Source organism: Barbus barbus, assembly GCF_936440315.1.
Source record: "Barbus barbus genome assembly, chromosome: 26".
NCBI lineage: Eukaryota > Metazoa > Chordata > Actinopteri > Cypriniformes > Cyprinidae > Barbus > Barbus barbus.
The window spans coordinates 15282154-15294943 of record NC_136754.1 but is presented as its reverse complement, the minus strand read 5'-3'; the positions used below and the strand labels follow the sequence as shown (position 1 = coordinate 15294943).

General features: G+C 37.3%; 2 protein-coding genes and 1 pseudogene across 3 annotated transcripts; all 3 read left to right on the top strand.

The window, feature by feature from the left end:
- Positions 1–489: 489 nt before the first annotated feature.
- LOC306846290 (uncharacterized protein) lies at positions 490–3746 on the top strand. Its single transcript, XM_079379554.1, has 4 exons — positions 490–931; positions 1058–1211; positions 2048–2220; positions 2300–3746. The coding sequence occupies exons 1-4, from the start codon at positions 782–784 to the stop codon at positions 2672–2674; spliced, it is 852 nt and encodes a 283-aa protein (XP_079235680.1). The 5' UTR covers positions 490–781; the 3' UTR covers positions 2675–3746.
- Positions 3747–4636: 890 nt separating this feature from the next.
- On the top strand, positions 4637–7048 carry LOC306846291 (selenoprotein Pb-like; annotated as a pseudogene). The gene is made up of 5 exons (XR_013786006.1): positions 4637–4687; positions 4823–5071; positions 5799–6011; positions 6197–6305; positions 6389–7048. The product of XR_013786006.1 is annotated as a selenoprotein Pb-like (transcript).
- A 191-nt stretch (positions 7049–7239) lies between these two features.
- On the top strand, positions 7240–10889 carry LOC306845819 (very long chain fatty acid elongase 4-like; the record flags this gene model as incomplete). The annotated part of the gene is made up of 8 exons (XM_079378797.1): positions 7240–7263; positions 8019–8085; positions 8326–8513; positions 8594–8674; positions 8805–8861; positions 8953–9067; positions 10501–10628; positions 10722–10889. 8 exons carry the CDS (start codon positions 7240–7242, stop codon positions 10887–10889), a joined length of 828 nt encoding a protein of 275 aa, XP_079234923.1.
- Positions 10890–12790: the final 1901 nt, after the last annotated feature.

The window sequence follows — 12790 nt, the reverse complement described above, 5'->3', positions numbered from 1 at the left end:
CAGGCGCGTTTCCGCTCTCTACTGGACCGGAGTGTGAAGTACATATGAAAATATAATAAATTACCTTAATAATATTAATTACTTTAAAATGGACTTGACAGATTAAGAAAAATTTTTTTTTTAAAAATCTAATAAATAAAATTATATATATATAATTGTATGTTTATTCTGTATTGTTTTGTTCTTTCTCTTACATTCTATGGACTGTTACGTAGTTTTTGTTTTGTATTTAACTGTTGTTAATGAATTAGATGCTACTGAACAACAACAAAAATACTAATAATCAGGCGAGCTGAAAAAAATTTATGTAATCAGATATCAATGTAGACTTGAATGAGGAACGTGTGGTAAAAGCTAATTTAAACTATTGCTTTGCATCGTTCATGAAAATAAGGAAAAATATACATTTTAACTTATTATTTATCCCTTTGTCACAATATGTGAACGAATTTTATACAGGCATAACTAAAGTCAACTCTCACATAACGCGTCACCAAGTAGCCTACCGAAGTTACCGACGCCATTTTGGCTCAAACAAACTCTACATTTCACTTACTAGTAAAACATATTCGTCTTAAGAAATCGCATTTTATACTCATTGCATTAAAGAGGCCGCCCGTAAAGTCACCGCGTGCGTCTGCTAAAATAACTGCTGTGTCTTTTTCTGAATTGTAAAGTATTTTTAATAATACACCTGCTAAATCCTCTGCTAGCAGTCCGCTACGTGTCACCGTTGTTGTGCCCAGATGATAAGTTAAACATTTGGCGAATGTAAATAAAAATGGGTGGATGCTCCGCTCCAAACTGCTCGAACTCTACAACTATTGGAAAGCAGCTCTTTCGCTTTCCGAAAGACCCCGTGCGCATGAGAAAGTGGCTTGGAAACTGTCGGCGTGATTTTGTACCGACTCCCTGCTCCAGACTGTGCCAGGCAAGTGAAAAGCATGCGACTATTAAATTCTGCGAAAGACAACAATGAATGCATTCTTCTGGCGTCCTTTTTGTGTAAGCGTATATGTGCACTTTTGTCATAAATCTTCATTTCCGTGACTTGCAGGACCACTTTGAAGAAAGCCAGTTTGAGGAGATCGCCAGATCACCAGCAGGGGGAAGGAAACTCAAACCCAACGCAATCCCCACACTGTTCAATGTACCCGACCCTCCCTCTCCTGTCACCCCTCAAGTAGTGTTACCTGTTAAAAATGAGCCAGGTAAAATTATTAGTACGGAGCCCCAAGGGGAGAAGGTGATGGGGAAATATAAGAAAGGAGGAAAATTTATATTTCAATGCTTTTAGATTTTTTCCTCCCATGTTTTTTTATTTTTTTCCCCAATCCCCTGTATATGTGACGCTGGACCACAAAACCAGTCATAAGGGCCAATTTTGGAAATTGAGATTTATCTGAAATATAAATAAATAAGCTTTCCGTTGATGCATGGTTTGTTAGTATATTTGACCGAGATACAACTATTTGAAAATCTGTAATCTGAGGGTGCCAAAAAAATCAAAATATTGAGAAAAGCGCCTTTAAAGTTGTCCAGATTAAGTCCTTAGCAATGCATAGGCCTATTACTAATCAAAAATTAAGTTATGGTATATTTATGGTAGGAAATTTACTAAATATATTCATGGACCAATCTTTACTTAATATCCTAATGATGTTTGGCATAAAAGAAAAAATCTATAATTTTGACCCATATTGTAGGCTATTGCTACAAATATATCAGTGCTACTTTTGACTGGTTTTGTGGTCCAGGGTCACATATTTGAGCCAATTCACTGAAAACTTACACTCTGTACAAGTGTATTTATTTGTATATGTTTGGGAAACTTACTTGTATGAAGTAAATTAACAACAATGTTAAATATCCAATATCTCAATAACTGTAAATCACCTTTTAGAGATCCATCCATGTTAGTTACGCATTCAAGTGTTAAACAGTTCTTTTCTATACAATTCTTTGTCATTAAGAACAATGATGGAAATTTTGGGGATGAACAGTACCTTTGAGGTCACTTTGTGTGCATATTATATTGTTAATGTAGTGGAAAAGGACTTGAACATGGGGGACCATGGATATGCCCGCCGACAGCCCCCAGTGGATTCAGAGGAGGATGGGGTTCAGAGGACAGACGAGGAGCGACCCTGTTCTCTCTGTCAACATTATAAAACCAAGCTGGAGCAGCAACAGCAACACACAGTCAGACTACAGAGAGAGGTAACATTCATTCTTAGAAATCATAAGATTGAACATACTAACAATTGAAAGCACATTTTGTCATTTATTTGTTACACAGGCAGAGGAGATGAAGAAACGTCTTTACAAACTGAGTAAAATAGAGAAGGGGCTGCAGGTGTTCCTGTTTGAGGATCAGATACGCGCCCTAACGTTGGCCAAGCGTTCTCGGAGGGCAGTGTGGTCCCATGACACTTTACTGACAGCCCGTAAAATCCGCTGCGCAGTGGGAGTTAAAGGATATGAGTATCTAAGGGAAGTGGGCTACCCTTTGCCTTCATACAGGACGCTTTGCAATCGGCTGGAGCCCAAAATGATGGTGACCGCGAGTATGCAGGACGAACTGGCAGAGCTCGGCCTGGGCATCATAACAGCTTGTGACAGTCCAGAGGGCAACGTGACGAGTGATGAAGGACTGATTGGAGTCATGACCTGAGACACCGTGTTTGTAAGAAACTGCACTAATGCATGACTGTTAAACCAGCCAAAGGCGAAGCTACAGCGGGACTCGCAGAGGATGTTTGTTTACTTTGTTAAATTATTTTGGGTGGTTGTTGTTGTTGCATTTTGAAATCATTTGCATAAATACCACAACAGTCTGGAGATGATTCGCTATTACCGGTTTTCTTTTCTCTGAGAAAGAAATATTTTGGTCTTGCTGCATCTGGCTGTGTAGTTGGAATCCCTTGATGCAAATATTGCACCTGTTACCTATTTAAAGAAAATTGAGGTAAACTGTCGGTGGAATAATTTCAGCTGTTCACAGAATCATAAGAATGTACCCTGAAAACCAAATGTTATCACTCTAAACTTGATTTTTGCTACTGAGACAAAGATATTAGAAAGTTTTTGTGAGAGGAAGTTGACAAAAGAGACTTGGCAAATGTCACTATTTTAAAGGGGTATATTGGTAGTGGTGCTGTTTTAAAGCGGTGTAAATCTGGTGTACGAGTTTAGCAGCTAAAAAGCCACCACACAAATGATTCATGCAGTTGCCAAACTGAGGGGACTGTTCTGAATAATAAACTTCTGTCTGTCCTCAAACCAGGGTTTCTGGTTTGGTTTTTTTAATTTGTGATCATGTTTGCCACCCCAGTCTGTACAGTTTTATTTCAACAGCTCTTTGATGGATCCCTTGTCAACTGTGTCTTAAAGGCATAGTTCACCCAAAAATAAACTTTTTTTCTTTTCTCATCGACGTTGTTCCAAACCTGTAGGACTGACTTTCTTCTGTGGAACACAAAAGAATGTTGGTAACCAACAGTTTTAGTTGGCTTTAACATATTTATGTTAAAAAAAGATGTGTTTATGGAAATGTTCACAAAACATTAATAGGGATTTTTGAGGAACATTTAGGGTTAAAACAGTTTAATTAAATGAGAAAAAACACTGGATGTTTAGTACTGGGGGGTTCTGTTCATTTGTGTGTTGGTGCTTGTGTCTGCTCAGATATTTTGAGTGTACTGAAGGTTGTTGCTCCATGGATTAAAGTGTACTTTGGCCCAATCATTTCAAGGATAAAACACTGTTGTTTGCTAAACTAAAATCAATTCCTCTGCCCATGGGATGGTGTAAGATCTTTCAAGAATGTTTTGTTGAGTGTAAATCAGATTGTTAACTTCGGTGTATTTACAGCAAGGCCAGACAAAAAGAATTAGTTTGTGTTCTCATTTATTTAGCGTGTGATGCACATCTGAGACCCCTGGTCCTGTTAATGTTCCTGTGTTTGTCAAGGGAAAGGAATGAGCCGACAACTACATTCTCATAGATTTTAATATCTATGATGAATTACTTTTCAACAAACTTGTATAGTAATTGGTAAACATTGGTCACTGAGAGATTCATTGCATCATGGAAAGTACATTTACGGATGCACTTGTTTTTCACATGATGTGATCACAGAATGTTTAGCTCAAGCAAACAATAACAAAATCTGCCAGGGAGGAATAAACTCAAATACAAAATGCATGAACCAGCCCCAAGATTTTAAAGTCACTTCAGTATTTGCAGATCAATTTATGTTTAAAACTTTTTCCAAATGTCAACTCAAGGTTGATCAAAGCATTGCAGCAATCATATCGGCTCCAAGAATATTTATTGCATGCTTTATACCTCTCTTTTTATGTAAAAGGGCATACACAGAAGCTTTAATCGTTTGTATATTTAACAGACTGATGTTAAATATTATTACATGGCAAGGTGACACAAAATTTGTTTCTCCCTAAAGTCTTGTTTAGTTTTTATTAACCAGTGTGTTTATCTTATATTCATATTTATCTTGGATCACTCACTTTGTCCCACACCAGTCCCTGATCCCATCTTTTATTGGTTTGTTCTGTTTGTTTAGGGGGAGGTTTGTCCAGATTGAGACCTTTAAAAGGGAGGACCAGACAAATTACCGTCATTTCTTTATTTTTGACACAGAGGAGGCCAAGGGACAGAGCTTGAGGTTTGTGCAAATCATGTCAGTTTTGCTTTTTTGTTTATGCGTGTACGGGATAACATGAATGTAAAACTAATGAAACATCAAAGTAATTGATTGTGTAGTATTTTAGTTTGATGAACTGGTTGTTTTTGTTAGCAGCTGTTGCGGTGGGTGAAGTTTAGCAGGCATGATGCAGGCTCTCTGGGCTCTGTGGTTGTCTGTTTTTCCAGCTCTGCTGCGAGCTTCACCTCTGTTTTTGGAGAAGGAAAGCAATGGCTCCAGGATTTGTAAGCCTGCTCCAAAGTGGGAGATCGATGGCAGTATTCCGATGAAGGACCTACTAGGAAATGTTGTCGTTGTGGCTCTTCTTAAAGCGAGCTGACAGTTCTGTCTCACGCAGGCTGCCAGGTGAGAAATCTTGTGCTGCTGTGTAATTTACTGGCTTATTCTATAAAGTGATGCCTTTCCTAGTTAGAGATTTTTACAGTAAATATTTAACAAACAAGAAAAGAAACTGTAAGGTGCTATTACAGGGTGGTGATGGTGCAGTGGATAAGACACATGCCTTTGATGTGAGAGACCCGGGTCCGAATCCACTGTGAGACACCAATGTGTCCCTGAGCAAGACACTTAACCCCTAGTTGCTCCAGAGGCGTGCGACCTCTGACATATATAGCAATTGTAAGTTGCTTTGGATAAAAGCGTCAGCTAACACCGAAAATGGTGACTTTTACTTATGTTTTATCCTAAAAAAGGATAATAAGGCCATTATGAGTTGTTTTTTATTCATGTGATAGTTTCTTTAAAATAAATAAATGTACACTGTACAAAAGATTATAAAATTAAAAGTAATTAACAAAATAATAGCCTTTATTTGCATTTATTTATATACAAGTTTTAGTATTTAGTAAACATACAAAGTATAAACGTTATCAAATTAATTAGAATATATAATGAAAATAATATATAAGAAATGTATATTAGGGACAGAAATGACTGCCAATTTGTAGAATTTTAAACGGACTGTTTTTATTTCTAGTATAATTTCAGGGTTTGTGCTGTTGTGTGCAAATGATCTTGGTAAACTGCTCAGTCAGTTAACTCTGCTTGCGTTCTTTTCCTTTTGTTTCGGAAGGTTGGGAGACCTGCGTGACAAGCTGGCTCTTGGTAAGCTGACTAACATATCATTCCTGGTTGTCAATGAGCAGGATGCACAGTCCAGAGCCATGTACTGGGAGCTGAAGAGGAGAATGGCAGAGGGCATCCCTGTGTATCAGCAGAGCCCACTGCAAAACGACGTCTGGGACATCTTAGAGGGAGACAAGGATGATTTCTTAGTTTATGACAGGTATGGACTGAACACACTTCTAAATCCTTCCAGTAATATGACCAGTCTGACTAGTAGAGTCACATGACTCTTTTGTACTCGTATGACATTTCTCCAGAAATAATGAACATCTGAGATCTTTTTCTCAAGCATTATTTTCTGTATTAAATGTCATGGTTGTTCTTTTGTATTTCCTTTCTGCCCAGATGTGGACGTCTCACCTTCCACATTGTCCTGCCCTACAGTTTCCTTCACTACCCTTATATAGAAACTGCCATCAGGGCTACGTACCACAAAAATATATGCAACTGCTCAGTGAGTGAAAGTATTCAAGCCTCAGAAAGTGCTGCTTTTATGAAATGTTTGGAAAATGTTCATTTATTGAAACTCTCTTCCAGTTATATGCAAACTCCACCATATCAGAAGGCTTCGAAAACAAGAAAAATGGTGCAAATGAGCCTACAGAAGAGAAAAACCAGAAGACTAACAATACAGAGTCTGTAACTGTTGAGCATCATCACAATCAACATGTGCATCATCACAATCAACATGTGCATCATCACAATCAACATGTGCATCATCATCATCAAAATAAAAATAACAGCACAGGCCATTCAGATTTGACCAGAGTACCAAAGGAACCAATCCAGCATTCGCATCAAGAACATAGTCATCACAAAAGTTCTTTTGTTTTTTTTCGATAATTGTTGTATTTTGGTTTAAAATAGATATATTTGTATTTGCACTGAATGTCATACCTTATAATGACCTTTATGGGGGGATTCAGTTGGTTCTTATTGCTCTTAATGAAGTGTGCGCTTTAAACCTGAGTCAGGGGTCTGCATACGGATGTTGAGCAGAAGAGTCATTTACACAAGGCTTCTGTTTTCCTCCTTCCTCTTAGGGAATATCTGAGAGTGCTGAACAAAAGAGTTTGCTATTTGTTAACTGCCTTGTATTTATGTGATTATATGAAGGGTTAAGGAAACATGTTTATGACCCAAAGTGGTATGAAAGGAGCTGTATAAAAATAAATCTACATCAGCATTTAAAATAGGCCTACAGCATCTACCATGTGTATTTTTTGCTGTCAAAACCTTCATCTTATACTGTGCTGCTAGAAATGATTTGTTTGGTAAATTAGTAGCTATTGGATTTATGGTTGCATTTATGGTCATTCAGGTTGGTCCAAGATGATCTATTCTAGAAGATGGAGCTGGGACTGGGGCTGACCTGGTAGACCTTGATCATGCTGGATAGGGCTGGTGGACCAGTAACAAACCAGATACATGTTCCACAAAACCCAATGTCAACCCATTTCATGTATTTAGACAATTTAACAGAGCATCACTTTTCAGAGAAGACACTACAGCCAGTAATAAGTGCATTAAATTGAGAGTAAACCTTTAAAAAAAAATCTGCCTATTAGTAAAATTATTTCTAAGTTTTCGAAGTCATTTGCAGGTTAGTTTATAAAACAGTAGCCTATTAATTAGGCTTAATTGATAGTGTCCTTAAAAAGCAACTGTTAAATAGCTAATACGGTGCGACGCTCAAAATAGCAGATGGTAAAGAAGTTATCCAGGGGATTTTGCAATCCGTCTTGGGGAGGATGCCATGTGTAAACTCCTTAACTCCTCATTGAGCCACTGAGTTATGCTGAACGAGAGCTCTGTGTCGTAATTCCGTTGATAACATCATGTTTTCTCTCTCGTGGAACTAAAATAGCGATTATAATTGACATTTTCACCGAGTGACTCCACACCCGAACTCTCGCGCTGTTTCCAAATGCAACCGATGGGTGGCGCTGTTTGAGCATTAGCTACTGAATGAACATAAAGCGCAATGGTAAGGCATTTGCATTTACGCTTATTTAAACCAACAGTTTCTCAAATATCGATAGACTGATTAATATAGGCTACTTTAGGGCTTGGTTTAGTTTGTTTGTTTGCTTGTTTCTTATTTTCTTTTTACAATATGTCCGTACATTAGCCTAAACACCGTTCTCTTTCATTATTAATTGCTCAGGTGTCTGTATCCCCGTCGACATGGCAAAGGCTCCAGATATTTCACCAATGGGTCCTAGAAAACGGAGGTATTTTTCCAGCAAATACATGCCTGATGTTCTACTTTAAATATGCTCTTTATAGTTTTTATCCGGCATAATAAACTACAACAGTTGTTCTGTTTTACTTAATATTCACCGATACAAATATAGGCTGCATTTGACTAATTGGTCCTGACGAAAGCAGTATGAAAATACTTCTCTAAACTACTTTAACCACTATTTCAGGCGATTTAACGAGCTAATGAAGCAATTCGTTCATTCCCACAGACAAGAGGACAGACGGATGGCTTTTGGTTTATTCTCCGCTGCCTGTCGGTGGGATCTTCCTGTTTTACCTTGTCGTCGTCTGGTTTGGACCCAAACTGATGTCTCACAGAGAACCAGTCAACATCAAAGCTCTACTTATTATTTACAATTTTTCCATGGTGTGTCTTTCTGCTTTTATGTTTTATGAGGTATGAGAACAAACATATGAAATACTTAATTCCCATTCATTCATTCATTCATTCATTCATTCATTCTGTTTTGCTTTTAGTTCACAGCATCCTCTTGGTTGGCAAATTATAGTTTGGTGTGTCAGCCTGTTGATTACTCTGAAACGCCATTGGCAATGAGGGTGAGTGCATTATTTTTATATAAATTATTTGTATTTTTCCCCCAATAAATTCATATTTCTCCAAGATGAAGAATTATAATTATTATAATTATTGCTTTTATTCATTTTGTGCAATTTTAATGCCATGCAGATGGCCAGAGTATGCTGGTGGTTTTACTTCTCCAAAGTCATTGAACTAACTGATACAGTAAGCGAATCTAGTCCTTTCATATCTCAGATTGTTTATGAATGTCTTATGATGTTTTATTACATAAATAAGTAAATGTCATTATCATCAGGTGTTCTTCATTCTGAGGAAGAAGAACAATCAACTGACCTTTTTGCATGTGTATCATCACGGCACCATGATTTTCAACTGGTGGGCAGGGGTCAAGTATGTTGCGGGAGGGCAGTGTAAGTGTTCTTACCTTGGAGTAAGACAGATTATTTAAATTACATGCAACAGTCAACTTGTTGTTACAATGTTATACTTTAAATCAAGAGACATATTTATCAGAAAGGTTGTGTCAAGTTTTTGAGGAGAGGTGAAGTTTAAAGAAAAAGTTCACATGCACAAAAAAATATAATTTACTAAATATTTACTCAGGGCATTCAACATATAACTGAGTTTGTTCCTTAATCGGAATAGATTTTAAGAAATGTAGCATTACATCATTTGCTCATCAATGAATCCTCTGCAGTGAATGGGTGCCATCAGAATAAGAGTCCAAACCTCACCTAAAGTGAAAAGTTAAATGCTTGTAATTGACCAATTCTTTATTAATCCATCATCGTTGTTGTCCTATCACACCAAAATTCACTGACATTTTTATTTAGAACTGTTTTGGACTGTTTTCCCTTGTAAACACTGCTTGTGCATATTTCTCTCCTGATTCAGACAAAATGACTTTCACTGGAAAAAGCAGTATTTTGGATAGAGTACTCCTATTTTAGCCAGAAGCAATGATTTGAAGTTAAAAACATCTTAATAATGAATTTATTACCAACACAGTTTTTTACTTCACAAGATGTAAATGGATGGACTGGAGTCGTGTGGATTACTTGTGATGTTTTCATCAGCTGTTTGGACTTTCAATCTGATGGCACCCATTCACTGCAGAGGATGAATGAATGAATGAATATTGTGTATTGCCGTACACCCAAAGCACTTTACAATCATGTGGGGGGGTCTCTCCTCAACCACCACCAGTTCAGCATCCACCTGGATCCGTTGGTGAGCAAGAGATGTAATGTTAACTTTCTTCAAAACTGTTTAACTGATCTACATCTTGGATTTGTGGATTAACTATTCCTAATCATTTTTGTAACGAACTATTAGGTTGAAATGTGATTCTCCACATTGGGGGTTGATTTAGATGCAGTAGCACTCTGACACCACTAGATGATGTATTGCTTCAGAAATAGACGATAAAAGTATTGTGAAATGCATGTGGTATTGTCTTTATGTTAGGCAACTGATAAAATATCTCATGGATGTTTGCTATTTTATTCAGAGCGCCATGCACTCTTAAAAATAAAGGTGCTTCAACGGTGCCATAGAAGAACTTTTGTCTAAATGATTCCATAAAGAACCTTTAACATCTGAAGAGCCTTTCTGTTTCACAAAAGGTCCTTTGTGACGAAAGAAGGTTCTTCAGATTATAAAAAGGTAAGAAAAAGATGGTTCTTTAAAGAACCTTTGACTGAATAGTTCTTTGTGCAACCAAAAATGGTTCTTCTATGGCATCGCTGTGAAGAACCTTTTGAAGTACCTTTATTTTTAAGAGTGTATGTTCTGAAGTGTCAAGGCAGAGAATGATTTACTAAAGATATTCTTTCTCCCTCAGCGTTCCTTATTGGCCTCATAAACTCTTTTGTTCATGTGGTGATGTATATGTACTATGGCCTGGCAGCATTGGGCCCACAAATGCACAAGTACTTGTGGTGGAAACACTATCTCACTTCGCTTCAGCTGGTGAGACTTTAAATAACATTTTTTTAAGGGAATAATAATTTAACATAAAAGCTCAGTCACTTTTGTATCACTGTCTTTCTTTCTGCCCCTCAGCTCCAGTTCTTCATTGTGACCGTTCACACTGCAGTCAACCTCTATGCTGACTGTGACTATCCTGACTCCATGAATATTATAGTGCTCGGCTATGCCTTAAGTCTGATCGCTTTGTTTAGTAACTTTTATTATCAGAACTACATTTCCAAGAAGACCAAGATGGCATGATAACATGGAGATTAATATATATATATATATATATATATATATATATATATATATATATATATATATATATATATATATATACTATGAGTGTTTGAATAAAAATGTGTCATCCATTGATCCCCAATATGGCGACTGAGACTGTTTTAAGGACTCTGTTTAATCCTTTATCTCAGATCCATTTGTCTGTGTATACTCCCCTCCTCCAAACAGAGTTCATACAATCTCTACACTCCCATCCCCCTCTGGTCATTAGGGATTGAGACCCTGCAACGCTCTAGTGATCTGGCCAAATTGAAATAAACCCGAGTCCACCTTCTGCTCCTCACTCACTTATTTATCTAATCTCCCACTGTGACACTTCATTTGTTTTACCACTCATTGGATCAAATCAACCAATCACAGTGTAGCTGGGGGGAGTGGCTTATTTGGGGCTCTGCCTTCTTTACAGCTGCCCTCTTCTGCCAAATCTTAAACCTATGTCTTTTTAAAATACTGCATGTTACCTGTAAAAGGTATATATACACTATATTGCCAAAAGTATTGGGACATTCCCTTCTAATGAACAGGTTTGACTACTTTAGTAATTTCCATGAGTATAATGTTTAATGTTTTAGCATATAATGATATTCTAGGGAATTGCGTGCTTCTAATTTTATAGCAACAGTTTGGACAGAACCATTTTCTATTATAACCTGACAATGCCTCTGTGTATAAGGCACGGTTCAAAAAGAAATTATTGATTGAGTCTGCAGATGACTGGTCTGCAGAAAGCCGAGTCCTGATCCCAGCTGAACACCTCTGGTGTGACTTTATAAGCAGAACTTGAGCCAAAAACTCATCACCAAACACCAATGACTTGTATAGACACTATATGGGCAAAAGTATGGTGACACCCCCTTCTTTAGAACAGAAAAAGGCACTAACAAAAGTGTGGCAACAAAGATGAAAACATAGTTCATGTATTTGAAAAATTATATTTCAATCTCTGTTGAAACAGTTTTGAAAGTGTCTAAAATGACTGTACCCATATGTACAAGTCAATGTGTTTGGTGACGAGGACATAAATTTGTATAATGACACAGGTATGACATAGGTATTACAAGGTGAAGGTGACTTTTCAGGACATTGCCCCATGTCCCCACTTTTCAAAATGCTTATAAATCATACAGAGTGAGTTTTTTGGGGGGAAAGTAGAAATGCACAGTCTCCTGTGAGGGCTAAGTTTAGGTGTAGGGCAATAGCACATACAGTTTGTACAGTATAAAAACAATTACGACTATGGGATGTCCCCACTTTTCACAAAAACAAACGCGCGTGCGCGCGTGTGTGTTTTTCTTTGAATTTCAATTCATATTAATTCTACTTCCTTAGATTTAAATTAAATTGAAATTCTGCATTGTATTTGCTACCTCAGTTCAAAGTTAGTAATTAAATTGGAATTTAAAAGGCATTCTCGAATCAATTCTGAATGACACACAAAAGTGAACACCTGTCACGCTGGAAAATCAATGGTGTAGAGAGAAGATTTATCCTGAAAAATTGTTCCAGCCAGCTCTGAAAAGCAAGTGTAGGTCTACTCCAGAAATACTGGGCAAGCACCCTGTTACCTGAGTGACATGTGTCAAAACAGTGGAAATGTCCTTTCATTGCAGGGGACGGTAATGGCATGGAATTGCGGACTATTTTGCACTGGAACATTCTAGACTCCTGCATAAAATTATAGACAATTGCAGTGCTCTTCTAAATTACCTCTTAACTGTAATGCAGTTTCATTATTTGCTCCATTGATAGCTTCTCAAAAATAGCATTTTGTTTGCGAGCAATATATCTCCACAGAACAGGCATAAGTTTGTGCCTCAGCTTTAATGCACTTTGAAGAATTCATTGCATCCATATGAATA